Consider the following 26871-nt stretch of genomic DNA (forward strand, 5'->3'; position numbering starts at 1 on the left):
ATAGTCATACTATGCAGTGGCAACAGGAAAGAACTAGGTTTATACGATTAATAAGGGGAACAATCCCAAGGCATCATAAATTGACATCCAATGATCCAAATAATCTGGATAGCAATAGAACCATACATCAAAAAGCTGTTAGTTGCCTTACAACCCTACCAACGTCAAGACTGAATTGATGGGAGTCTTGCCCGTCAGTGTATTTAACTCTGCAAATCGATGATGCCATCTCACATATCCAAGATCAGCAAGTTGCCTAGCTAAGGCCTCCTCCAATGATTCCAGCTAGTTACTAGCTTTAAAACACTCCACGTCAGCTCAAGAGCCAATCTCTCCAACAATCCAGCTTTTGGCCCACTCTCCAATGTTTTGTGGGACCCACATACTCATCTTTCTCTCCCCTCCTGCGCAGTGCGTACCCTCTCTCATCTTATCCTCAAGCTGCTGCAGCACGCCTCGATTTCTGCATGGTCCCACCAGTAACTCGATTGCCGCACCACCAGCTAGCGATAAAACACTCGCTAGCGCGGATGTTTTCTTCACTTCTCTGTCCTCCAGGTCAGATAGAATCCGAATCAGCTGGCGATGTCGTCGACCACTAGAGGAGGCCTAATACACAAGCCCAGATATCTCTCAACTGGTAGGCAATGGTTTTGATGACTCTCTTTTTCTGAGCCAATGCTGATAGTATATTTTTCCTGGCACCCTGAAAACAGTACAAAGCTAATGAATGAGTATGAGCAAGAAACTTAAGTAGACTGCAGATAGATGAATAGACACCCATCATATAACAATGGCTCAGTGTATGCATGTGGGGCTAGCTGAATCACTAACTGAATATATCAAAGGTTGTGCAGTACTAATGGAATTCCTGAAGACTTCATATCTTCTTCATTCATGTAAGGCAATGCTTTCATGTCAACCTAAAAAAAAGTACCCATTAAGAATATTTATGGTCACTAGTCACATTTAGAATATGAAAGTAAGACATAAACCAAAAATGTCACTTCATCCTGGAAACTTATCAAATACTTCTCTAGATCAAAAGACTTCAGTAAACTCTCGAGTGAGGCATCAACTTGTACATTTCAAATAGATACATTACTATAGCACTGAAATGAAAGGTTTAATGACGAAGATCAGGTTCCACACAAGAAATTAGACACCACAAAGTGCACATTGATAATGGACTAGGCAAACAGAACTTTGGAATTTGAACATGCTAACGAGAAGCACCGGTTCCGGTGGCCGGAATGATGTCGCCGCCTCCAACGCACAGAAATACCGCCGGACGGTAGCCGGCCAGGTCTGATGGCGAACACGGCAAGGGCCTGCACTGCAGGCGGTGGCATCAACGGCAGTGTGCGCAGCAAGGGCCGGCGGCGCCCCCAACAGCGGGGACCCGAGACTGCGGCCGGCAAGGGGAGGTCGCGAAAGACCTGTACGGATGAGGGCCGATGGCCTGGAGGGGAGGAGGGGATGCCTGTGAGATGCAGAGCACATGCAGCGGCCTGGAAGGAGGCGACCGGCGGCCCGGCGCTCGTGAGATCCACGACGGAGGGGCGGACGGATGGGCGGCGGCCTGGAACAGGCGAGCAGACGGATTGACTGGGCCTAAATTGCAAAAATATAAAAATTCTTCTCAATTTATATTAAACTAATAATGACAATTCTATCCTTTCTAATGGACGGTTGGATCTGTTTTATACTACATACTATCATTTGGTTGTAGGGAACGTATTAAGTGCAAACCAACATCTCCTTGCAAACTATAGAAACTTCAATCTGGAATATTGATCCGATGGTCCAGATTGAAGTTTCCATAATTTGCACGGAGAGCTTGGTTTGCACCTGATATGTTCCCTTGGTAGTATTGTGCACTGTAAATTGAGAGCCTTAACACTCCTCAAATCACTTTTAGCAAAGACAATGCTGTCATCAGCAAAAAAGAAGGTTTGAGATAGGGGGTCCAAATTTGCCATTACGCAATCTTTTTAATTAACTCACCATCCATCTCATTTTTCTTCAGCAAACAAGCAAGGCCCTCAGTACATATAGCAGAAACAAATATGGGCTAATTGGGTCCCCTTGCCTGGTGCCTCTAGTTAGAATAATAGGGTTAGTAAGCTCCCCATTTACCTTCAGCATATCGAACATTTGTGACACATCTCATATGACTGTATCAATTCAGGAAGAAGAAAAATCAAATTTCTGTAAGCAACCTCGGAGGTAAGGCCATTCCACTCTATCATACTAGGAAGGTAGGCGCGCTAACGCCGCGCCCGTAGAGCAGTTGTGCATGCCAGTATGGATTTTGTTGCACTAATCATGCATTTACATAGTTTCATATCTGCAATCATTTTTAAAGGTTGTAACAACATCATGGGTTGAAGACATGGAGGAGCAACATCATCATCATACAACACGATACTTGTGTATCTTAGCAAAGAACACAAATTGTTATTTATTAGAATGGCCCTATGTAGCTGAATGTCCATAAGAAAGGGTAATTGAAGATTGTACATGTAGTATGTTGTTGATCATGTGAGTGATCCAGGCATAGTTCTCCTGCACATATTACTCAGGGAGTCAGGATCAAGGTTACTATACTTTTTATAACATGGAATCCCAATTGGACAAAAAAATTACCAAGACAAAAGATTCAGACATAGGTCACTGTTCAGTGAAACCGAAGGAAGTACTATGCTAAAAGATAGAAATCTACGGAACTGGCTCCTTCCATCACCCCAAATATGGCACCAAAGGTCATACTTATCATGTGTTGAGCCCCAGCTAACCAGTTCATGGACAGAAGTCTAGCCAAAAGGGAAAACAAAATACAGCTTAAGATTCTCAGGGAGTAATATAAAACTGCAAACTGATCATTTTCAAATGCTTGCTAACTGGACACGATAAGAAACAATGAAGGTATCGCAGAGTCCATAGGGAATTTGAAATTCTGCACAGGCATTGAGATTTAGTGTCACTGCTTGGCAAATAAATCTAGATCATGAATGCAAGAATATAAATTATATACCTTTAGCTCAGTTGGCTAAAGTATGAGGAAATCTGCAAAATAGAACACGGGATTTGTGTAAAATTTGAAGATGACAAAAAATGCTAATTGAATTGCAGCTTTTACAAAAATAGCCTGGTCTACTACTGAACAGAAATGAATGACTAAGCTAATTATTGACATTGATTGAATAATCTAACAGATTGTGCAAATTCAAAGCTACCTCTTTGTATCAGGGCAATTTTTACAATGGATTTTGTTTATTGAAGGGTGAGAACAATATTTCAGAAAAAAATCACTTTTGTACTTTTTACAATGTAGCTAAAATCCCAAATCGGCAAAAGATTCTTACCAGACAACAGATCCAGGTGTAGGTGATTATTCAGTGAAACCCAAGGAAGAAGCATGTTAGAAGAGAGAAAAGTTAAATGACGGCATTGGATGTTGGATCCTTCCCTCACCACATGGCACCAAAGGTCACACTTCATTTGTGTTGAGCCCCATCTAACCAAGTTCATGGCTAGAGGTTTTAGTCTAGAAAAAAAAAACAAATACAGCTTGACATTTTCACGGCTTTTCAAACTGAATTTCAGCATTTTCATATGGCCTTGTAACTGGGCATAATAATAAAACCCAAGGCTATCACAGAGTCCATGGTCAGTTTGAAATTCTTAGTATCACTGCTTGGCAAAGAAATCCAAAGCAGGAATGCAACATTATAGATCATATACCTCTATCTCAATTTGTCAACCCATGAGCAAATCTGCAAAATGGAACATAAATATTTTGTGTAAAATTTAAAGGCAACCAAGAAGACTAATTGAATCTGCAGCTTTTACCAAAATAGCTTGCCCTATTACTGGACAGAACTTGGAGGACTAAGCTACTGATTACTGATATCGAATAATTTAAAAGATTATGCAAATTCTAAATTTGAAGCAACTTTTTATATCATGGCAATTTTTGTAATGGATTTTTTTATTAAATGATGAGAATAACCTTAAAAAATACTTTAGACTACTACAAACAGATCTTGAGATTTGAAGAAAGGCAATCCTGGTTAAGAAGAACATTAGCTGACGAAAAGGAAAAAAATGTCTCTGGAAATCGATAGGCTTTAACTAATGTTGAAGGCCCGCAAAGACATCCTGACAACTAATCTCTCTAGCGAAGCATTAACCTTTGCCAGGAATAGAAGACACGGGAATAGAAGGCACCTGGAAATAAAGAAATCAAAATAAACATAATAACAACATAAAATAAAAGATAGGAAGTGCAATAAGAATAAATATTAGTGGAACACAGTGATCACATGATTCTTAGTCAGCTAAGATCACAAATGGCTAATTTATCTTCATCGAAGGTAATTACACATGTACTGTAAACCATAGGAGTACATAACATGGGTTGAGGGGAAACACCTTAGAGGTTCCCTAAAAGAAATAGACACAAAGCAAAATGGATACATTTTTTTCTTTTATGTACAATTAAGAGGCGGGGAGGAAATATAATAACAAATTTTCATACCAACTTTTTCACATCAATCATATCACTCTTGGTTGCCAGTTTACTTTCCTTACCACTAACATAATATTGTCAATGCCTGACTTTTTTCATCACAAAATAAGAAAACTTTGAGGCCTATGTGTACGGAAGGAAACAGAGCGCCCTCATGCCATGAGCTACATTAAAAAAAATTAGTCTGATAAATTGAATAAATGAGAGCATGTTGAAACTACATGTACGTAACCAACCAGTACCAATTTCAGTACATCTTCAATCTTAATGTAAGGTATTTGCCTTAAAAATTCAGATAAAGAAGATACCATGGTAGATCGTTTCATGTGTATGTAATTGCTAAATAATCTCCTTGCAGGTTATTAGTAAATCTCCTCTTTTCAGACCTAGCAGGAATACTCTCAGGTTCCTCCAACATACAACAGCTTAAAGTGATCAGATATGTTATAATCTGTAAGTCAAAGAGGTTAGAAGGTTTACCTACATGCTATAGGCTAAATCCAATGTAGTGGAACGAACTGGAATTAGAGTAGCACAGTATAAACATTGCAACTCCCGTAATGCCAAAGATGCATTTTGTTTTAGTATCTTTAGATTCATCAGAAGGTAACTGCAAAATAAAATGTCTAGTGATTATCCAGCTTACCAAAGACAGAAACAAAGATTAGTTGCAATCAACAGAGAGAAGTATACATGTAGTGCTGATATGGACTCGTCACCTGCGCAACTGATGATGGAGACGACGCACTCAAGGAAGACTGAGAGCCTGCATCCGGCAGCGAAGCACCTTAATTAAGATAGATGCGAGGCCGTGGCTGCAAGAGGATAAAGAGGAGAGGCGGCCGTCCAAGGTTGCACAGGGAGGATGGCGAACGGGACCAACATATGAGCGAGAGGAAGAGGCACAGGATTGCATCCAACTATCTGAGCGAGGGACTGTGAGCTGACCTCCATGCGTTGATGGAGCCCCTTGCAGCTCCTTTATCCACCCACCTCCATGGTAAGTGGCGAAGCCAGGTCACGAAAAGACCTGAGGGGGGGCGAGGAGGCCTGCAGGCGACCGCGGCGGCAGCCGGCGGGGGGCGGCGCACGCCGCGCACCGCGCGGGAACCGCCGGTGGCCAGCGCGGCCGGCGGGTACCCAGGGCCGAGGCGGTGGCCAGTGGAGGCCGACGGGTACCCAGGGCCGAGGCGGTGGCCAGTGGAGGCCGGAGGCCGGCTGCAGCCCTGCAGGTCCCCGCGGCGGCGGGCGGCGCCGAGCGCGCGGATCCGCCGGCGGCCGACTGCCGAGGGCTCGGAGCGGTTGAGGTGGGGGGGGTGGGGGGCGAGGCTCCGCGACGCGGGGCAGGACGGCCGACGGCGCCGGCGGCTCGATGCTGGGTGGATGGAGTTTGACGTTTGCGTTGCGCTGGTTGGAAAAGGAAGAAGACCCTGCGCGTGGCGCTGGGCCGGAGGAATCACCAGGCCAGGCGGCCCACGAGGCCCACGCTCGCCCAGTCGCCCCTAATCTCAAGCCTGGCCGACGCCGTTGTCCTTCTCGCCGAGGGCGCCGCCGTGCTGCCATTAGCCCTCGCCGGACTTGAGCGAACTGCGATATGATGTGGAGCTCACCCACAGGAACCTAGGGCGGCCGTCCTAGGTTGCCCTAGTGCTGATGTTTGCTGTTGTCGTGCGTTCCCCGCCGGCAACAAATCCGCCGCCTCCACCATGGGCACAACATTGTACCCTTCTTCACGGCCAACGGGGGAGGAGGATCGGCTCAGAGGAGGCTGCCGACGGCGCTGCGATACGGAGGAGGCGACAGCGTGGGAGGCGACGACCACGAGGTGAGGCAAGGCGCGATGAAGCTGGCGGAGACGATTGGGTCTGCAGGCAACGACGACGCTCAGGTCCCGCGTGGGCCTCCTTTATTTCTGCCGCATATAGAGGCGTAGGGTGGACGCGAACGACCGGAGGCTGCCCCGTGGCGAGACTCTCCACGACTTGCACAGTACGCGGCACGATAGGACTAGCCAAACAGCCAGAGGCTCCCGGAGGGCTTCATTTGGTTCAACGATGTAGATTTACATATGCCTTCATCATATCAATTTTTATGGCATTGTTGTTGCCTAATAGTGTGCAAGCACTCATATATGCAATTAGAGGCTTAGAGCATTGTCAGTGATAAGTCGTCCTAATACAAAGTCACTTTGACATGCGGGCACAATATCATGCAAGAATGCTTTCAATTTATTGGCAAGCACTTTAGAGGCAATCTTGTACGACACGTTGCATAAACTTACTCTTGGAATTGGATTGGATATTATCCAACATCCAATTGGACTTTGGTATTGAATCTCGCTAGATTTGGATCTAGTTGGACATGGATAATCCATTTGCTTTAGATCCAAGTATCGTTGGATCTCCTTGGATAGGAAAATAGGATAATCCAATTCATGTTGGATTTCTCACCTCCCGCGCGCATGGCCGGACACAAGTGTTAGAGTGCGCAGCGGAATGCGGCCCGGCTCGCTATACTCACGAGTCGGCGCCCTACCAGGCCTAGGTCCATCGGAGCCCAACCAACCAAGGCCTCGGGTCCAACTCAACCCAAAAGACTAGTCTGATGGATGAGGACTGCTCCACCTTATATGTTGGGCTCCTCCAACATCAATTTCCGATGTGGGACTAAATCTAACAATCTTTCTCGTTACACATCGGGTCTAACTCTTCCATCACATACAACCATGTGATCTCTCGGAAGATATTCTACCAGGCCCCGAGTCCAACTCTCCAGTCACACACAACCCGTGCAACTATCCGGAGACGTTCACGGGCTCCCCCGTCACCATGTGACCCCGGAGATATTCTAGTTTTTTTCAACCTTCGGCTCTGATTTCACTTGTTATAGGCTCTGATATCACTTGTTATAGTGCGCAGTGGAATGCGGCCCGGCTCGCTATACCCACGAGCCGGCACCCTACCAGTCCTAGGTCCATCGGAGCCCAACCAACCAAGATCTCGAGCCTAACTCAACCCAAAAGACTAGCCTGATGAAAAAGGACTGCCCCACCTTATATGTTGGGCTCACCCAACATCAATTTTCGATGTGAGATTAAATCTAACAACAAGCAGCAGCAGCAAGCGGCGGGGTGCGGAGTTGCGAGTGGCGGCCGTGTCGGCGGCGGATGCGGCATCTACGTGTAGAGACCATGGGTGACAGCGGCGGCGGTGTGGACCGTCGATTCAGGGAGCTGAAGCAGCGCGCCCCCGCAGCACGGTCGTGCGAGGAGTCTACGTGGTTGGAGATGGCGAGATGCTTCATAGTATCAGCTCCTTGCCGGCGAGCTTGCCGTGGTCGAGGAAGACGTCCACATGATGTGCTTGCGCTGCTTGTTTGTGGCTCCTGCTTCGTGTTTGGATTTTGAATTGTATTGAATGAATTTGGATTAAATGGAATGGGATTGGACTGGATTGCATTTCAGAGACTAATTGCTAGAATTGGACTGGATGGATAGGGGCGGGCCCAGAATTTTGGAGCTTGGTATTCAAAATTTCAAGTAGTGCGAAAAAAAATTTCACAGCTCAAAGTACATACATATTATTAGCGCATAATTGAGTAACGATAGCACAAATTGTTTGTAATTTGAACCAGTGGCAACACTGTCCCCCCCCCCCTTCTTCCTCTTCATGTTTCAGGCCTACAAACTAAAATCATTCAAGCTGACTCCTCGTAGCTGCAAATTCACTGAAGTGGCAATCACGGCCACAAAAATGAGAAATTTACCTACTGCAGTGCAGTGCCGCGGATGCCGCGTGCCGCCGTCTGCCGAGGTGCCCCTGCCGACAGCCCGACGCCCAGTCAGGCCCGCTGCGCCCGCCTGGCAGTGCAGCACTGCTGCCGCGGCGCCCGCCTGCCGCCGACCGCGGCTAGTCTGCGGCGCCCTGCGTTGCCGCCACCCCTCTTCTTCCTGCCGCGCGCTGCCCCTCGACTCTGCCTGCCGCCGCCCGCGCCGCCGCAAAAACTGGGATAGGGTTTCCTCCCTGTATGCTCGAGCAAGCGCCGGCTTCTTAGCCTGGTCGTGTCTCATGTGAGGGTGAGGGAGCAGGTAGGAGCAGCCGCAGGCCTGGGAAGGAGTGGTTCCAGTGGTGTGAGCCATGGGTGGGCAAGGTTTAGGCCCGTTAGTGGGTAGTTTTGGGCTGCTTGGCTCATTTGAAGAAGGAATGTGGTCTGAGTGCTGTTTTTTTATTTTTTTTCAATACATATACATGTATATGACTATATATATTTGATTTTTTTATAAAAATAATTGGTATTAAGTGAATACCTTTGAATATCAAGTGGGTCCGCCCCTTGGATGGATGCTGATTTTAGATGGATTTCGATTAGATTCACACGATTGGACTTTGGAAGTCAATCCAATCCCAAGTATACATAAACTGATAGGGCGCAAATTTTTACTCTAAGTTCCTCGGGCTTCTATACCTTAGCAATAGAAAGGCACTGGTCAAAGTATTATTCGTTCAAAAAAAAATCACGTCATTCGTGATCGTCTTCCGGACACGTGGCCGTGGCGCTGCCCCACTCCTTCCCGTTCCAGTCTCCTCGACCGCGTCCGTTTGGCTAGGGCATTTCTTTCCGACACTGACAAGCGGGTCCCACCCCAGCTCGATGCCTCCTCTGCCGCCTCTCCTCCTGCTCCGTTCCGCGGCGCCGCCCAGCGCCGTCCCCCGGCGGAGGCTGAGGCGGCGCCGGAGTGCCGCCCCGGTACGGGCGTCGTGGCAGGAGCTGGCGGGCGTGCTGGTGTTCTCCGCCATCCCCTTCACCGCCGTCAAGGCCCTCGCCAACAGCCCCCTGGGCGCCCGCCTCCGCCGCCGCCTCGAGGCCAGGAAGGCCGCAGCGGCCGCCGAGGCAGCCGCGCTCCGAGCCGCCGCGCGCGACGCCCGCGACAACAGGTGCCATCCTATTTCTGCTTCGTTAACAGGGGGAACAAAAGCATTTCATTTGTCTGTAGCTGACTCCGCCTTGCCGGAACAATTGCAGCTTTTGGTACGGCGGGGATCGGCCGCGGTGGCTTGGCCCCGTGCCTTACGACTACCCTGAGCATTTGACGGGAGAGTACCCGGGAGATTACGGGTTCGATGTAGCAGGTCTGGGCAGGGATCCCGTTGCTTTCGCAAACTACTTTAAGTATGCCATCGTTATTCCTTCCTTCTCAGCAGCTAATTGTACTGCCTTCTTTTGTTTCCTATAAACAATTGCACTAGAACAGCAATTAGTATCCTTCAAAAAAAAAAGAACAGCAATTAGTAGACGCATGATTCCAACTGGCACATTGCAGCTAATTTATCCGTCTGATTCAGGTAGTGCTAGTGTGCTATGCTCGTACGAAATTAAACAATTCCTTGCATTGGTCGAACCTATAGCATCTTTGATTCTTTGTACTATATATTGTTATGCTTGTCCTTATCACTGAAGCATTATGGTGTCCTGCTTTGGGCAGCTTCTTAAAGCCAATTATTTCTCCTGTAATCATGATGTGAAGATTTTCTCATTGTAGATTTGGAAATTCCTTTAACTTTCCCTAAACAATTTATACTTTCCTAGTTCTGACCAACAAGACTGCTGCTTTTGTCAGCTTCACAAAACCAACTATCAGTTCCGTAATCATTATGTATACTTTTTCCATTGTAGCTTTGTTAGTGCTTTTACTTTCTCAGTACAAGATATACTTTCCTAGTTATAACCAACTAGATACCTTGCAGCTTTGAAATCTTGCATTGTCGGTGGGCCATGCTTGCAGCTCTCGGTGTTGTTATTCCTGAGCTATTAGATCTATTTGGGTTAGTTCATTTTGTTGAGCCTGTCTGGTGGAAAGTTGGTTATGCAAAACTTCAGGTAAAACATTGGTATTCATGTTTGCCAATTTTGAATTTGTGTAGCACAATTGATCATTTCTATACTAGAATGGTACGTTGCACATTTTGAAAGATTAACTCTGGCATGTTGCAACATAGGGCACTGTTTTCTTTTGTTGTTCACTTTTGTAGTATGATTTCCGTTTGCTCCTAACTCGCTGTAGGCAAATAGATGTCCAGCATCTGAAAGCTAGTTCACACGTATCTCTAACGAATCATCTACATTCCTTCAAATTGCAGAGCTGGAAAAAAACATAGCATGACCTGTTGTCCACTAAGAAATGCATCGTGGCGCTTACCAACAAAACTAAAAAAACTAAAAATTCTGGCAGATCAGCCTTCTTGTTTGCTCTGGCCTCTGGGAGATATAATAGATGGAACTATAGATGCCGACAAATAGGCATGCATGGTCTACTAATGAACATGGGATTTTTTTTGTAATTGATCCAGTTATCTTTTTGCTGAATTACTTTACAGTAGTATCTAGAACTTTCAGAAAACCAAACTTAGAAATTTTTAGTATGAAATTTTATCACATCAGCAACACAAAAAAAGGACTTGACAAACTGTTAAAACACCATTACACTGCTTATATATATTTTTTATTATCTTCAAAATGTTATTATGTGGACCTTCAAATTTTGCAAAGGTGTAAAACATGCAATCCACAACATCTGGAATTTTTTAGAATTATCTCAGTTGGATATTATAGAATATTTTTTCATAATTTTTATTTTCCATTTTTTCTTTAATCTGTTGACTCAATGTTTCAGGGTGATACCCTTGATTACCTTGGGATTCCTGGATTCCGAATTGCTGGAGGTCAAGGTGTCATTGTAATTGCTATCTGTCAAGCCCTCTTGATGGTAATATTGTCTTTCTAGTTTTTGTTCCTTCCGGCATTGGTAGATCTCACCTGCAGGTTAGGTGTTGCTGTCCTCGGTGATTTCATTGTTACTGATATCTAGACAATTTGAAAACATAAACCACGAAAATTCATTGACCTTGTAAGATATTAGTGTCCTTTTATTTTGCATTCTTCTTATGTGCTGCACCTATGGAGGCGTCCAGCTGTTTGCCTGTTTCATTGATTTTTTTTATGAACAAGTGTATGTAAACACTTTGGAAACATAGACCATCTCTTAAAAAAATTCATGCAATTCTAAGTATATTCCATCGCCACATCATTCCCTTGTTATACCTTGTTTCAAATGATTAAGTAATACACTAGATAAGATCACCATCACATGATTTGTCAGGTTGGGCCTGAATATGCGAGGTACTGTGGGATTGAAGCACTGGAACCATTGGGAATATATCTTCCTGGTGACATAAACTACCCGGGAGGAGCACTTTTCGATCCCTTGGGCCTGTCCAAAGATCCGGTGGCATTCGAAGAGCTCAAGGTGAAGGAGATCAAGAATGGTCGCCTGGCCATGGTAGCATGGCTCGGATTCTACATTCAGGCAGCTGTGACCGGCAAGGGCCCTGTTGAGAACCTCGTAGAACACTTGTCCAACCCCATCCATAATAACATCTTATCCTCCTTCCATTGAGAAAATTTGACAGTGTGGCATGAATATCTGTTGTCAAAACATATGTATATAGTGTTTACAGTTTTGCACTGATGGGTGTGCAATATTAGCTATTAATTATTGAGAAAAGTTTGTTTTACACCTCTAAACTCACCAAATCTGAAAAGCAACTCCAAACTTAACCAGAAGTCTTGCATACCTTAACTTTCAATACCGGCTAAATTACACCGTACCGTTAACTGTTTCAAAGCGGTTTTTCTATGTTGGTTTTGCTTATGTGGCAATGAGACCCATGTCAGCCCCATCCCAACTCGCCCCGCCCAATCCACCACCTCTGCAATCTCGGCCTCGCCTCTGATGTTGATGATCCCTTCGTCTCCGCAGCCACGTCCATCGTGCGAGGATCTTGTGTAACCTGCTCAACCATAGCTAGGGTGGCTGAACCGCCAATTCGCGGTCAATTTTGCTTGCTTCGCCGTCGATTTCACAGGCATCACTGTCCGTTTTTCGCCGGCGCTGCCTACGAGCTCTCGCCACGATGGACGCCGTCCCGGAGCAGGAGAGAGAGAGAGAGAGAGAGAGAGAGAGAGAGAGAGAGATGGGAGAGGAAGAGGAGGGAATAAATTCTTGACAAGTGGGATCCACTGCCACGTGTTCAATGAGATGGACTCTGATGTGTGGCTCCTGTTGTCACATAAGCAAAACCACCATAGAAAACCACGGTCAAGGGGTAATTTGACCGGTATTGAAAGTGGTATGCAAGATTTTTTATTTTTGAGTTGGGGCTTATTTTTTGAAATTAGGTGACTAAATGGAATTTTCTCAAAGTTATTTAGACTTGTGACAGTGGCTTGTGAGCTATCTACAGTTCTAGTATTATGTAGTGCATTTTTCAGACGTCTTATGTAGTCTATTTTCAGATGCCTTACATGTCACAATGGATAGTTTTAGCTATCAAAATTGATGCAGTGTACATGGCGTCCGGGTTGTGGGGGGGGGGGGGGGGGGGGGGACTCTTTTTCTTAAAAAAAGGCAAATATGTCCTAAGACTATAAGGTTAAGGTGCTTTACTATCACTGATTTTGTAAGTAAGAACTAAGGGCGTGTTTGATAGAACTACATCCGATTCTGATTCTCTATAGGAGCTGATTCTTTGAGAAAAGTGATTCTATGGCTGAAATTGATTCTCTAGCATAAACTCTTAAAATCCGGATGAAGAGTCACTCCATAGAATTAAAAGAAGCTATTTTTTTCAGCTCAAAGCACTGAATCACTATGCAAGTGTATGAGGAGATAAAAAAGAATTCAGAAGGCGAGAAGCTGAGGATACAACGGTCTTTTCTCCTTCCTCAAGCGTACGCACCCAGGGTTTGCGGAACCGTTGGGAACCGGTCCGGTTTGACCGGTTACCGGTCAAACCGGACCGGCCCGGTTTGTGAACCGGCCGGTATCAAACCGGCCATAATTCAAAATTCAAATTTGAATTCAAAAAAATGAAAAATCCCAGAAAATTCCTAAAAATACTACACGGTGCGAAGAATCTAATGATGTAAAACATTCTCAAAAATTCGTTCATTTAGCCTAGTTTGAGGAATTTTGAAGTAAATTCAAAAAAGAAAAAGAAAAAACACGAAAGCACATGGTGGTCTGCATGCTTAGATAGGGTTCGGTGTGACCGGGGGGGTCGCGCCCCACACTCGCTCCCTATCTGCCCGCAGCCGCTCTCTGTCCGCCACCCCGCCGTCCCCTAGGAGGCGACCGGCGCCCGCGGCCGGTTAGCCGTGCTCCGCGCCCGGTTTGGCCGGCTTACCGGCGCCCCCCCGGATCCGGCGCATACCGGTGCGCGTGGCCGGCTTACAGTCCGGTCGAAGTGGTTTACTGGTCGGTGTCGCCGGTTACCGACCCGATCGGGAGAGAAGGTAAGAGCCCAAAAATTTTGAGTAGAATGCTTGGTTAGGGCATATTTAGGTGTATGATTTAGAATATTAGATGATTTGTTTTAGGATTTAGGTTACATTTAGATGTATGGCTGAAAAGTTATAGGTTTTATGTAAGATTTAGGTGTACTAATTTAGGATTTAGGTAAGATTTAGGTGTAGGATTTAGGATTATATTTATCTGATTGAGATCTTTTTGTTGTCCATTTATGCAGGTAGAAAATGTCTGGGAGAGATAGAGATGTTGTATGGGAACATGGTGAAAATCTTTATCCCGGATGGCGATGCAACTATTGTCGTACGCAGAAAGGAGGAGGTGGTGCAACAAGATTGAAGCAACATTTAGCTCACCGCGGGGCGGAGGTGGTCCATTGCAGGAATGTGCCACCTGATGTGCGGGGCTTCTTTCAGCGTGAGTTGGATAGGGCAAAGAAGGCAACTGCTGACCGGGCCCGAGAGAGGTTGAGACGGGAGAAGGCTGCAGCGGAGGGAAACTATCCCGGTGATGAAAAAGATGAGGAGGCTCAGGTGCAACGTGCCATGGATCTATCGAGAGCGGAAGCAGAGTTCCGACGGGGGGTTGAACAGAGAGAAGGTGCATATGAACGTGGATGGGGTAGTGGTTCGACTAGGGGGAATGTTATACAGAGGATGTTTCGAAGGTCCACTTCGCAGAGGGAGAGTCCTGTGGTGGTGGACTATAACTTGGCAGCTGGTGGGAGAAGAGGAATGACGCAACCAAGAATTGATACAGGCTCCTGGACGCAGAAGGGTAAGAACACAAAGGAAGCTATTGGTAAAGCTTGGTCAAAGTTTTTCCATATTGCAGGAGTACCTGGAAGACAGGCTGACAGTCCATACTTTATCAGCGCGGTCAGGGAGACACAGAAGTGGGGTAAGTTTTCTTTCATTGCAATGATACATATGAGCTTACATTCTTGTATCTCATGATTTTCATATGGTTGCAGGTGAAGGTATTGCATCACCCACTGGAAGGGATATTGATGGCAAGTACCTTGATCAGAATGAACAAGACTTGAAGACGAGGTACGTAAAGTTTCAGAAAGACTGGCCCTTATTGGCATCAAACCGTCCGGTAAACCGATCGGAACCGATTGCCCGGGATCTTTTGAATTTATTTGAATTTAACCGGTTTCTACCGGTTACCGGTCCGGTGAACCGGAACCGGTGGCCGGCGGTTTGGGTTAACCGGTCGGGAAAAAAAACCCTGCGTGCACCTGGGCTGATTACAACGGTCTGTTCGGTTGCACCGGATGGGCTGGGCTGATACTGTAGCAGCTGGTTACTGCGCAGCCTCGAAACAGAATAGGGCGGCATAATAAGTGGTTACTGTAGCTACAGTATTTCTGTAAGTACGGTAGCTCCAGCCCAGCCGTTCCAGTGCAACCGAACAGGCCCTCAGAATTGCCCATATTTGAACGGGGGCGTACACAATTTGCGCGTGCGCGAGACATTTCCGTTCCTCTTCGCCTGCCGTGTCCCGTTTTGTTTCCCCTGCTGTTTCGTTGCCTGCCCCCCGGTCTCGTTGTCGTTACGCGCTTGTCAGGGTTTTCCCTTGCAGGCCTGCGGCGGCGGCGGCGGCGGCTGGGCCTCCGTCCTGACGCCCACCCATCCGTTCCGTCTGCTCCGGCCTACCCCCGGACCGCCGCGGGAGGTGACGCCGGGAGCCCCCATCGCTGGGGCAACCCACCGTCCTCGCTAGCTCAGGTAATACCACTCTTCGTCTCTACTCTCCTCGCCGTGGCGATTCGCGTCACCTTTCCTGCGGCAGCAATTCGCGTTTCGTCTGCGGAGGAGGGCTAGGAGGGGTTGGGGTTGGGGTTGGGGTTGGCGGTCTTCTAGGGCGGGGTGCTTAGTACCTGGCCACCCATGGGCGGCGGATTGGAGTTCGGAGTGGCGTCCTTCGATCGGTTTTGCTGCTGCGACCGGATCCATGATGGATTTTGCTGCCTGAATTTCCCAAATCAGGATCATGCTCCTATCCTCGCCTTTCTGTTCGCTCAATTTGCTACCCGTCATCTGTATTGCGTATTATGCATTTCTGTGTGTTTCCCAAAGCTTCCCCTCCCACGTGTGTGAGGTTCATCGGGGTTGTTTGTCTCTACTTGCTAGTATGACGGAGAATAAAACTTCGCATATTTACATATCCCACCCTTATCATGTGTGCATAATCTATTGCTTGCTGGTGACTATGTTTGCTATGGTACATGATTATGTTGGCAACCTAACAATCGCAAAAGGGAATGTGATCGTGTGGAGGGTGCATGTGTGTATGTGAGAGCATAGGACTATATTCCCCGTGTTGGTAAATCATTCACAGTACAGGCTGAAAATTACATCATGGGTGTACAAATTATTAGTGCAGTATATTTAATCTATGCTGCTAACTTGACCTCTATAACACTCATTTTGCAAATGACGTGATTGTTCCAAATCATGAATCAATTTGTCCCCACTGGCTGTGTTAAGAATCAGTGTTCTTGAGGTGTCGCCTAGGCGACAAGGCATACCCAAGGTTCCACAGGACGCCTTACCACTCTAAGAAACATGTTGAGAATATCAAAGCATATGGTGTTCTGAGGCACTGGAGCTTTGGATATTTATGCCAGTATCCTCTCTATGTGGTTATATATGTTTTTGCCAAATGCATAATTCTGCAAGTTTCTCAAGTATTACACAAATAATTTTAAGAGATAATGAACACAGCATTTATGGCTGTATCTTGTTTGGCTTGTAAAGTAATTTTAGGTGGGATTTGTTAAATTTCTGAAATGACAGAAAGTTGGGTACAAGACTTGAAGCACACTTCAGCTCCAGAATCAGTTTCTACACATGAAGTATCGACAGCAAGAAGGTCAAGGCAGAGGTAAACTGATGCTAACATATCATTGTTTTCTAGTATTTTGAGCTACAGACACTTCTGTTGCATTACTTCAAGGTACCTACATCCCCACATTGTGGTTTTCATCCTTTTATTTATCCTTTGAAAATATACTGAGTGAGGTTCTCCTTCTAAAGCGCCAATGAAAAATAAGTGTTACTAAACAATTGCCTTCTAACCGTGATGCAATCATCTGCTGAGTCTAACTCTTCTATCCTGATTTCATTATCAGAAACATTTTTGATCTATTAGCTCAGCGGGAGATCTCGCCTCGAACAAGACACCAAGCTAAAAATCAGTGGACCAAAGCTCCAAGGAATGATGCTGGTTACAATGAATTACAATTTTGGGTTACAGATGCTCAGCATGATCTCCATTATTGGTAAGCGATCCCTTTTCTTTTACCAAAATGAATATTTACGAATTGTTTTACTTTAATGAATAAAAGCTTACAATGTTTGCTTTACTTAGTGAGTTTATAAGCTTTTTTTACTTTATTTTTACAGGGCAGAATCACAGTCTTTGCACTGCTGGTGTGCCAAATATTGCCCTCTTTTGCCTGCTTCAAGGGCAACTATTGCAGCTGCGTTCAGTGCAGATGGAAGAGCACTTGCATCCACACAGTAAGTTCATTTATTTTCTGAATATATGATCTGTAAATACCAAATAACATACTGACTAACATCTCTTTTTCCCCAGTGGTGACCATACTGTTAAAATAACTGACTGCCAAATTGGGAAACGTTTGAAAGTATTGCAAGGGCATCAGCGCACTCCATGGGTGGTACGGTGGCATAATTCATACTGTATTTTGTTTCCTCCTGTGCTTAAAGCTCTTCTAAATAAATACACTAATAGTGATTTTGGTCATAATGTTTCTTTAGTGATCAACAGTTTAAATAATACTAATCAGTCATCTATGTTTCAATGTTTTGTATTTTCTATTTCACCACAAACTTATAGTTCAGGAAAGAATATAAAGATATTTGCTAAAATGAAGCTAAAGATTTGTTTCTCAATATGAAGCCAAGTTTATTATGAGAGTTTTTTGTATTAAGGTGGTTTTTTTTATTGCAGGTTAGATTCCATCCTCTGCATTCTGATATTCTTGCTAGTGGAAGTTTGGATTGTGAAGTTCGTCTCTGGGATGTCAAAACATCACGCTGCACTAGAGTACTTGACTTCTGTAATCATTCTTGACAGACCCAATGTCATATATATGTTTTTTTTCTTAAATATGAGTATTTCTGAAGCAACACTCTTTAACTTATTACATTTGTTCCACAGATAGGCCAATTGCGTCAATTGCATTTGATGCAACAGGGGAGCTTCTGGCAGTTGCATCAGGTCACAAAGTGAGCTTTGGTTGAATTTACTAAAGAATATATTTTTCTTGGTTATCATTAATTGCAATGTTTAAAATCGCGGGCTATAGAATTTAGCGGGAGGCTGTCAGGGACGCTATTGACGCTATAGCGGCCGCTATAGCGGCGCTATTGCCGCGCTATAGCGGCAGCTATATGCAGTAGCGTTTGCTGCTTGTACACGCTATAGCGACGCTATTTACACGCTATAGCGTGCTATTTTTTTCACAACTGTCAGCATGAGCACAATAAACATAATCTGCTAATCATAAGAGTAAACAGCCATCTGGACTTCGATTGATTTTGCTTGGGTCAGACATTGTTGGAGAAGAACTTGCTTCCTGCACTGCCCGTTGCAGCAACTGCAGGAGCTCGTTGGCGGCCGCGGTCGCTGTCGACGCCGTTGCCCAGCCTCCCGCCCGTGACGAAGTCGCCCAGCCAGCGCCGGCGCCAAGCCTTCCGCCCCTGACGGTATCGCCCGGCCGCCGCCGCCGCCGTGACGAGTCGAGTGACTAGGGTTCCAGCTTCCAGGCAAAAACGGATTGGTACATGTATGTTTCCCTATCCGGGCCATTACTATGCTATATTCGACCAGGCCGCACTTCAATTTTGGGTCAGCCAGCGAACAGTCAATAGCAGCCATTTAGCGGCGCTATGGCGCTAAACCCATTTAGCGGCGCGATAGCGCGCTATGGCGGCGATAGCGCACATAGCGTAAAAACCAACAATATCGTCGCGGCAAGTGCCGTGGGCCGCTATAGCGGCACTATAGCGGCGAAATAGCGCGCTATTTTTTTCATTGATTAATTGTTTAAATAATGCATAATAACATACTACAAACACATGTTTCAGTTGTTCATATGGGACTACAATAAAAGAGGTGAAGCTTTGGACCCTCCAATGATACTAAGAACCCGCCGTTCACTAAGAGCTGTGCAGTTTCACCCCCATGGTGCTCCATATCTACTTACAGCAGAGGTAGAATTTTGTATCTACTGCATTCATATAATGGCTATGATTAAAACTCATCAATAGAGTCGGTTCACAGGTTCAGAACCGTGATTCTGAAGAATCAACAATGACCCCTGCACTTCTGAACAATTATGCCTTCAGTGACATACCTCTCCTTGGCAGTCCTGGGGTTGATAACTTGATCGGTGAACTACCATACACACATAATTTTGGGCATGTTGGAGCTTCTTCATCAGTTCCAGTCAATACTGGCAGTTTTGATGGGTCAAGGCGACATGATACCCCACACCATCAACTAATGACCTCTGTACCTAGGGCTGGGGGTTCCCTTCTTGGTACTCATGCTGTCTCATTTGGTGTTGTGTCAGAGCGAGCTACCTCTCTGCTTGATAGTGGCACTGAATTACCTTGTACGGTGAAACTAAGAATTTGGCGTCATGACATCAAGGATCCATTTATTCCATTAGAGCCTGGGGCATGCCTCTTGACAATTCCGCATGTCGTACTTTGCAGGTGCCACAATGTTCCTTCTTTCTCCTTAATCATTACTGTGCAATGTTCCTTCTTTCTCCTTAAACATTACTGTGTGTCGCTAACTAGATCTTTTACTGCTGTTTCTTAATGTATTTGATGCATGACACACAAAAAATTGATTCTTTACATTTATTATTATGCTAAGCCTGAAAACTTAGCCTACCCCAACTTGCTTGGGAAAAAAGGCTATGTTGTTGTTGCTAAGCCTGAAAACTGGTACATGGCTATCAGTGGCAATCAACTGCTATTAGTTTTACACCAGAAAACAGCAACAGCTATACTTTTTACCATGGTTCCGCTAGGCGCTAGGCGGATTCTAGGCGGTGACCCGCAGCCTAGAGCCTAGTCGGGATTAATCGAGCCTAGGCGTTTCAAGGCGGCTTGCTAGGCGGTACCATATACGTACATATACATTCTTATATACATCATATATACCTCTAAAAGAAAAAAACAGAGGACCACTAAGCCTTAGAGTCAAAAAATAAGCCCATCAAAGCGGCCCAACGGCCCAACAGCCCACCTCCCACCTTATCTCCTCCCCTATCCTCCTCTCCTTCTCCTTCCCGACGCCCCTGCCTCCTTCCCTTCCCAACGCCGCCGCCCTGCCTCCTCTGCGCCGCTGCTGCCGCCCTGCCTCTTCCTCCGCGCCTGCCCCTGCCTCCTCCGCCGCCGCCGCCGCCGCCCGTACCTCCGCCGGCCCGTCCCCTGCTTCCTCCTCCACCGGCGCCCTCCGCCGGACACTTCTCCACCCCCATCGGCGCCGCCGCCGAGCTGTGCCCGCCTAGGGGTCCGCCTACCCCCCTAGGCCAGGCGACGGGCCTCGCCTTGCGATTAATCGCGTGGAATCGCGCCTAGGCGAGCGCCTAGCGGAACAGGGCTTTTTACAGTTTAGCTCTGTTGATGACGTTGCATTGCATTTGTATCACATTTTCTAAACTCTGTTTTGCAGCTGAAGCTTGAGATTTATTTACTTACTTGAAGTTACCAATTACATTTACTGCAGTGAAATGGGTACCCATTTTTCCCCCTGTGGACGATTTTTGGTTGCTTGTGTTGCATGTCTGCTGCCACAAAGAGATGGTGACCATGAAAGTCAGTTGCATGAACATTATGATTCTGCTGGAGCTGGAACATCACCAACTCGTCACACTCTTCCCTCTCGCCAAATTGTATATGAGCTTCGGGTTTATTCACTTGAGGAGGCAACGTTAGTATGCTTGCTGCTGTTCTTTTCCTCATTGATCATTTATATCTATTTACAAGTGGAGAAGTTAATATAGATGTTTCAATTATGCCCTTGTAGGTTTGGGACAGTTCTTACATCTAGAGCAGTAAAGGCTGCTCACTGTTTAACTTCTGTCCAGGTTATGTTTTTTGAACTTTGTTTTTTGGGTTGTGTGTTCTTGTTTGATTTATGAGGTGATTGCTTGTTTGAAGAGGCAAATATATGTTCCCATGTATTCCGTTCTAGAGCAATACTGGCAGTTCACTGGCTCACTGGTTAACTTTTATTTGTTTTTTATCCCTTCCATTCTTGTTTTTAGGTTGTTTGCATTCATGACCTTTGTGGAGCTTGCTTGTTTAAAGCAACTAGTATATGTTCTCACTTATTCCTTCTCTTCTGAGAGCATTAACGTCACGGATGATTATATATCAATCTTGTGGACTGTCTCAGGAATCAATCTGTAACTGATAGCCTTTAGCATCAGAACAATGCATGACAGATATTAATATATTATGTATTATAAATCTGCAGTTCTGATTATTTGATTTGGACTTATGTGTGTGAAGATTGTTTTTCTGTCTCATGATACTTTTCATACACTGCAGTTTTCACCTACATCAGAACACATACTATTGGCATATGGTCGGCAACATAACTCACTGTTGGGGACCATTTTAATCGATGGGGAGACCAGAGTTCCTTCGTACAGAGTCTTGGAGGTATACATGGTTAACTTACTATGTTAGTTGTTAATTATCTAAATTACAACAAGAATAACAACTATATGAATTGATAAATTATTATGCAAATGATGGCCAAATTGCTTTTGCAATACTTATTTTATGATTTTTGAAAATAGATGCATTTTGCTCACTGTTATTTACATTGCACCACAGCCTCGTGGTTTTAGAATCTGTATACAATGACACCATTGTTATTTTCCACTACCATAGGTCTATAGAGTTTCAGACATGGAGCTTGTAAGAGTTCTTCCTAGTGTTGGAGACGAAGTCAATGTTGCATGTTTTCATCCTTCCCCTGGAGCAGGTCTTGTTTATGGGACTAAGGTGAGTAGCAAGTCAGATCAGCTGCAAAGTGGAATGAAGATATGCTCTGCTGATATGCTTATGGTGAACAACAGGAAGGGAAGCTTAGGTTTCTTCAACACAATGGTGCAAGCATGGACTTGAATTCCTCTACTGGGGACGATATTCATGAGGTATTCTTTCCTACCATTGAAATGTCTCTGATGTACATAGTTTGAATCTAGGCAATTAGACAATGTTTGAGTGATACCTACCCTAGCTTACATAGGATCTTGATTAGCCAGGTTTAATTTTTTTTCCTCCAGGCTGGCAGTGCGAGTTAGAAACAGAAAGATGCTCTTAGATGTCTATAGATAATGTTCTAGTTGCTTTCTTGTGTCCAATCTCCTGTTTGCAGAGGTCGCAGTTTCAGTTTGCTACTTGGTTGGGATACTGTTCGATTTTTGCTTTATGTTTGGCTGGTGCAAACTCAAACTGAGAGGCTCCTGGTATTTATTTCTTCTGATGATGATGCTGACAGATGGATTCTAGTTTACAGCTCTCCCTTGTATGGGGTTAGATTCGTCACAACAATAAGTGATTCACTTGGTCTTTATTTATTACATTTTGCTCAATAGAAAGGAAGGAAAATAGGGTTCTAAATAATGCAAACAAGCTCTTTTCAGAGGGATGAACAGATCACACAGCCCATGTTTTCAAATCGTCTAGTCGAACCTAGTCGCCATGGGACCGATCAGACGACTAGTCGCGATTAGTCGTCGATCAGGCCGATTAGTCGAGCTTAGTTGGTCCTAGTCGTCTGCCTAGTCGTCCTATGTGTCCCAGGACCGATATGATATATGTACTACATATTACTTAATAAAAAGCAAGTATGAAGGCAACAATAATAGTCGATTTTTCACTTATTTGTGAGAGGATTTGTGAACTGTCCAGAACTCTGTATTCCTGTCCCATAGTTCATATTCCTGTCTCTCAGCCTCTATATACCAAAAACCTAATGGGCCACCTTGCCAGCCCATCACCGGCCGAGGCCCACAACTCAAACAGCCCACAAAACAATCTCAAGTCTGATCGTTTTTCAACCTGATCGTGCGACTAATCGCGACTAGTCGACGACTAGTCGGACGACTAGAAAACTAGTCGCCCAGACCTACTCGGTGTCCTTTATCGGGGTCACCGGACCGATAAGCCTGACTAATCGCGACTAATCGCGATTAGTCGGACGACTAGATAACATGGCACACAGCTTATATGCAGTAGAGTGTAAAAAAAGAGCTCTTGTCAGAGGGGTTCCGCTAGGTCTATTTTCTTCGATAGCAATAGTATTTATTTGAAACACACAAACAGAATCATACTAAGTTGATCTTAAGCTCATCAATGTTAGGGCTAAAGACTCCTGAGTTCTGCTTGTGCTTGCCCCAACCGCGCAATAGCTCATTGTTCTGATTGCTCGTTATTGCAACATCCCATTATTTCAGTATATTTTTAGATTTGTAATTGCTTTCATTGATCCCAATGAGGTAACTTTATGATTCTTTGTCTGTCATTGTAGATTTAGAGGCATGTGCTGTGAATGTAATTCGGGGCATATTATCTGCATCTCTGCATCACATTCTTATGCTGCTGAACCTTCTCTTCATAACTGCTTTTGCAACATCCTGGAACAGGTTCCCTCTGCTCTTTCTTTATATGTTCATGTTCTGATGTTGCTTGTGCATCTCTAGTTTTAATCCAAGCATGGCAGTATTTGAGGATGAAACTTCACTCTCTGGTTTATGTGGAAATCAGAACTGTCCAGGTTCTGGTTGTCACCCACTAGATTGTTGGTTACGACGCTTTAATTTCCCCCAACTTTATAAGTAGTCAATGTTCTTATTTATTTCCATGACAAGCCTAGATATAATCATGTTATTAGCTGGGCAAGCTTGTCCTTGTAGCTGCCATGCAATGAGTTCAACAATTCAATGCCTTATTTAAATTATGGTCCAGCAGTTTATTATAACTTGTGGTAGAGCTTTAAATCAGAAAATTCAATGTGGAGTGCAGCTGATTGTGTAGTTGTGTACAATTAACCTCATATTTTACTCCCTCTGTTTCATAATAGTTGTCATTCTAGTTTCATCCTAAGTCAATCTTTTCTATCTTTAACCATCAATTTTTTAAAAAGTTGTACAGTTTAACATCATAGAGTTATGTTTTTAGATTCACCATTATGCATGAGAAATATTTTTCAATAATATATAATTCACATGTTAAACTATACGAATTTATGAACTAATGGCCAAAGATAGAAGTAACTAGGGACAAAGCTAGATTGATGACTTTTGAAACGGTGGGAGTACATATGTTTAATGCCTAGGTCATGGATATCATGTAGGGAGAGACGGTTAAGTAATATCCCTTTGCGGTGCAAATCCTTACACTAAAATATTCAGAATAATATTATGTCTGAGAAAACAAAAATCAGATTTCTTCAAAACGTCACTATCTACATGTCGGTACTACAGTATGATGGACAAGGAAAAATGTCATTAGTAGCTTTGTAAATTTTTACTAACAACTTACACTAAAATATTCAGAATAATATTATGTCTGAGAAAACAAAAAATCAGATTTCTGCAAAAATTCACTATTTACATCATGTGACGGACAAGGAAAAATGTCATTAGTAGCTTTGTATTTTTTACTAGATTTTAAAGGGAAAAATCTTTATGTAGATCGAACATGTCTGGATAAGTGGATATCCAGTGTGTACTGTTTCTGTGTAGTCTACACCATGCCAACTTTTCAATGGGCACCTTTAGTGATAGAGTCGGTTAAGAATGTTGGTACCACCAGAGGGGGTTTGAATTGGTATGCTTAGTCTAGGTATTTATAAGCTGTTCAATGTATGCATTAGCTTGTTGTGGTTCTGTTTGTTTGTGTAAATGGTTATTTGATTGGTGAGCACATAAACTAATTGCAATGGCTGTTCCTTTGGTTTTGTTTTTTGCTGAGGGTGATGGTTGATTCTTATTGCAGGGACTCTCTCATTAGGGATCAGACTCTCACTTCTCTCCAGGAGGGCCTAACAGAAAACATCATGTCAGCCTCCAATTACTCTGATTGACGTGAAGCCCTCCGCATCTGTAGTTCCAATTAACAAGGATGCATAGGCACAGTGTGCGTAACCTTGGTACCGGCAACGAGGGTCTCTGTTTACGAGTAAACAAAAGAGAAGAATGGTTTTTACAGTGTACTCCCTCCATACTCAAAATAATTGACGTTTAGGACAGCAACACGGTCTCCAAAACACAACTTTGACTTCTTATTTCTCTAAAAATATTTATCAAAAAGTGATATATGTATACTTTCATAAAAGTATTTTTCAAGACAAATCTATTCATATAATTTTTACATTTTCAAACTCAACAACTTGAGAGTTATTCATAATTTATATTCTCAAGGTTTGACTCAAACCTTGTCCAAAACGTCAATTATTCATAATTTATATTCTCAAGGTTTGACTCAACAATTATATTCTCAAGGATGTGAGTTAACCTGGGGAGGCATCTGGCCGGCTTGCCCCTTAAGGCCTCCTCCAACGGCCAGCGAAGTCGGCTAAATGATTTGTTTAATCGATGAACAGTGAAAAAACATCCACGCTAGCGTTGCAGTAACTGCCTAGCAAGAGCGTTCACTCCTCACACGCATAGATTCCGAGATACTGATGCTATTGCGCTGGCTGGTGAAATCGCCCATACTAGCGGCAACTGCTGGAGACCGAAAACCTGCACGAAATGAAACATTCAATGTTTTTCCTAGGGTAGGCTCGCGCGTTGCAAAGTGGGCAAAAACATGGGTGTGCTCGTGCTGCACCTGGTGGGCTCGCGTGAAATTTTCTGACAGCTGCCCCCTATAAGCCTGGCCCCCGCCAGAGTCTCGCTCTCTTCCATTCCCCACCGCCTTCCTGGGTTCACCGTAGACGTAGAGGTTGTTGTCCGCAAGTAGACTGTTGAACTGCTTCATCTTCCTCCTTGGGTGGGTGGGCTTGCAGGTCTCCTTTGTCCGGCTCCGCCTGGTTTCCTCTTCCCTGACCACCGCTCCCCTAAGATCTCGTATTCGTCTCTCTCGAGTCAATAAGGTATACCATTGTTTGCCTTGTTTAAGATGTTCAGAGAGAGGGATCTCTGAGACAAACCATAAACGACAACTCTATTGAGGAACAAGTATCTATATTTTTCCATGTAGTTTGCCATAACCAAAGGTTTAGTGTAATCCACCAAAGCTTCAGGAGGTCCATTGAGACCGATCAGGCAATTCCAGTAGCTTTTGTATGCAGTAGGGGAGCTTAGAAGTGAAATGATTAGGGATTCATCATCTTCGACCCACCCAAAAATACTAGAAAGCAGGATGTCAAACCCATATTATAAGGTAAGGTACAAGGTTCACAAATGGATTCGTAAGTTCATTGCACATATGGAGATCTAATAGAACTGTCACCATTTTGCATGTTAGGATTGCATTCAAGCCATTGGGCACTCACATACTGGGCAAGGTTCCTATGCACATACAGGGATGCAGGAAGCATTTCGGGCCCAGGAAGCATAAGCTAGGATACCCTAAGGTTAACTTGAAGGTAAATGCAAGGACATAATATACAAATTTAGACAGGTTCGGACTACTGAAATAGCATAATACTCTACCTCATGTGTGGTGGTTTTGTATATTGCATCTTGCGCTGGGGTTTTGTGCTCTATTAAGCCTCTCTAGCTTATGCTGATCTAGGTACCTCGCTCTCCTTTATATAGTCCAGGGGTGTGATACTAGTCGGTTATAAGATAGGACTCCTACGAGGATTACAAAATAGAGTCTTAGGAGGATTACAGAAGAGCCCTAGTTGGAGTCTAGTTTCTTCCTTTCTTGTGGATATCTAGAATCTTTCT

The 26871-nt window shown here is 44.5% G+C and overlaps 3 protein-coding genes across 54 annotated transcripts; 2 read left to right on the top strand and 1 right to left on the bottom strand.

The window, feature by feature from the left end:
• Positions 1 to 47: 47 nt before the first annotated feature.
• LOC120674514 lies at positions 48 to 8965 on the bottom strand. Of its 50 annotated transcripts, none has more exons than XR_005675123.1 (7): positions 8300 to 8835; positions 5228 to 5300; positions 5019 to 5144; positions 4197 to 4233; positions 3748 to 3779; positions 861 to 923; positions 48 to 706 (listed from the first exon to the last, which is right to left on the bottom strand). XR_005675123.1 is itself a non-coding variant. In XM_039955719.1 (6 exons), exons 1-5 carry the CDS (start codon positions 8670 to 8672, stop codon positions 3750 to 3752), a joined length of 639 nt encoding a protein of 212 aa, XP_039811653.1. In that variant the 5' UTR covers positions 8673 to 8835; the 3' UTR covers positions 48 to 923; positions 3748 to 3749. The 50 variants fall into 50 exon arrangements, 7 of the variants coding, with proteins under 7 accessions (XP_039811653.1, XP_039811676.1, XP_039811648.1 ...); XR_005675122.1 differs by having other exon boundaries at positions 835 to 923; positions 8300 to 8834; XR_005675148.1 differs by lacking the exons at positions 48 to 706; positions 861 to 923 and adding exons at positions 2318 to 2959; positions 3038 to 3069; positions 5483 to 8220 and having other exon boundaries at positions 4843 to 5349; positions 8300 to 8757.
• Positions 8966 to 9063: 98 nt separating this feature from the next.
• LOC120674505 (chlorophyll a-b binding protein 7, chloroplastic-like) lies at positions 9064 to 12105 on the top strand. The gene is made up of 5 exons (XM_039955678.1): positions 9064 to 9468; positions 9557 to 9703; positions 10279 to 10411; positions 11205 to 11297; positions 11691 to 12105. The coding sequence occupies exons 1-5, from the start codon at positions 9185 to 9187 to the stop codon at positions 11985 to 11987; spliced, it is 954 nt and encodes a 317-aa protein (XP_039811612.1). The 5' UTR covers positions 9064 to 9184; the 3' UTR covers positions 11988 to 12105.
• A 3278-nt stretch (positions 12106 to 15383) lies between these two features.
• Positions 15384 to 25184, top strand: LOC120674483. Of its 3 annotated transcripts, XM_039955670.1 has the most exons (16): positions 15386 to 15631; positions 16664 to 16790; positions 17038 to 17187; positions 17312 to 17428; positions 17505 to 17589; positions 17883 to 17991; positions 18093 to 18160; positions 19022 to 19147; positions 19218 to 19654; positions 20679 to 20882; positions 20979 to 21039; positions 21506 to 21619; positions 21854 to 21967; positions 22042 to 22119; positions 23499 to 23613; positions 24968 to 25184. In XM_039955670.1, exons 2-15 carry the CDS (start codon positions 16696 to 16698, stop codon positions 23502 to 23504), a joined length of 1764 nt encoding a protein of 587 aa, XP_039811604.1. In that variant the 5' UTR covers positions 15386 to 15631; positions 16664 to 16695; the 3' UTR covers positions 23505 to 23613; positions 24968 to 25184. The 3 variants fall into 3 exon arrangements, with proteins under 3 accessions (XP_039811596.1, XP_039811601.1, XP_039811604.1); XM_039955662.1 differs by having other exon boundaries at positions 15384 to 15631; positions 21854 to 22119; XM_039955667.1 differs by having other exon boundaries at positions 15384 to 15631; positions 16673 to 16790; positions 21854 to 22119.
• Positions 25185 to 26871: the final 1687 nt, after the last annotated feature.

Source organism: Panicum virgatum, chromosome 2K (assembly GCF_016808335.1).
Source record: "Panicum virgatum strain AP13 chromosome 2K, P.virgatum_v5, whole genome shotgun sequence".
NCBI classification, from domain to species: domain Eukaryota; kingdom Viridiplantae; phylum Streptophyta; class Magnoliopsida; order Poales; family Poaceae; genus Panicum; species Panicum virgatum.

What these genes read in the sequence shown, in the direction of transcription:
- LOC120674514 (XM_039955685.1), bottom strand. Translation starts at nt 8,672, where the DNA reads ATGGCTCACACCACTGGAACCACTCCTTCCCAGGCCTGCGGCTGCTCC. An exon ending in GCGGCACTGCACTGCAGTAG is followed by an intron (nt 5,301 to 8,299) that starts GTAAATTTCTCA and finishes TGCCGGATGCAG; the next exon opens with GCTCTCAGTCTTCCTTGAGT. An exon ending in AGTCCATATCAGCACTACAT is followed by an intron (nt 5,145 to 5,227) that starts GTATACTTCTCT and finishes TTTATTTTGCAG; the next exon opens with TTACCTTCTGATGAATCTAA.
- LOC120674505 (XM_039955678.1), top strand. Translation starts at nt 9,185, where the DNA reads ATGCCTCCTCTGCCGCCTCTCCTCCTGCTCCGTTCCGCGGCGCCGCCC. An exon ending in GCTTTCGCAAACTACTTTAA is followed by an intron (nt 9,704 to 10,278) that starts GTATGCCATCGT and finishes GATACCTTGCAG; the next exon opens with CTTTGAAATCTTGCATTGTC. An exon ending in TCTGTCAAGCCCTCTTGATG is followed by an intron (nt 11,298 to 11,690) that starts GTAATATTGTCT and finishes ATGATTTGTCAG; the next exon opens with GTTGGGCCTGAATATGCGAG.
- LOC120674483 (XM_039955662.1), top strand. Translation starts at nt 16,696, where the DNA reads ATGACAGAAAGTTGGGTACAAGACTTGAAGCACACTTCAGCTCCAGAA. An exon ending in ACTGTTTAACTTCTGTCCAG is followed by an intron (nt 21,040 to 21,505) that starts GTTATGTTTTTT and finishes CATACACTGCAG; the next exon opens with TTTTCACCTACATCAGAACA. An exon ending in CTTCGTACAGAGTCTTGGAG is followed by an intron (nt 21,620 to 21,853) that starts GTATACATGGTT and finishes CCACTACCATAG; the next exon opens with GTCTATAGAGTTTCAGACAT.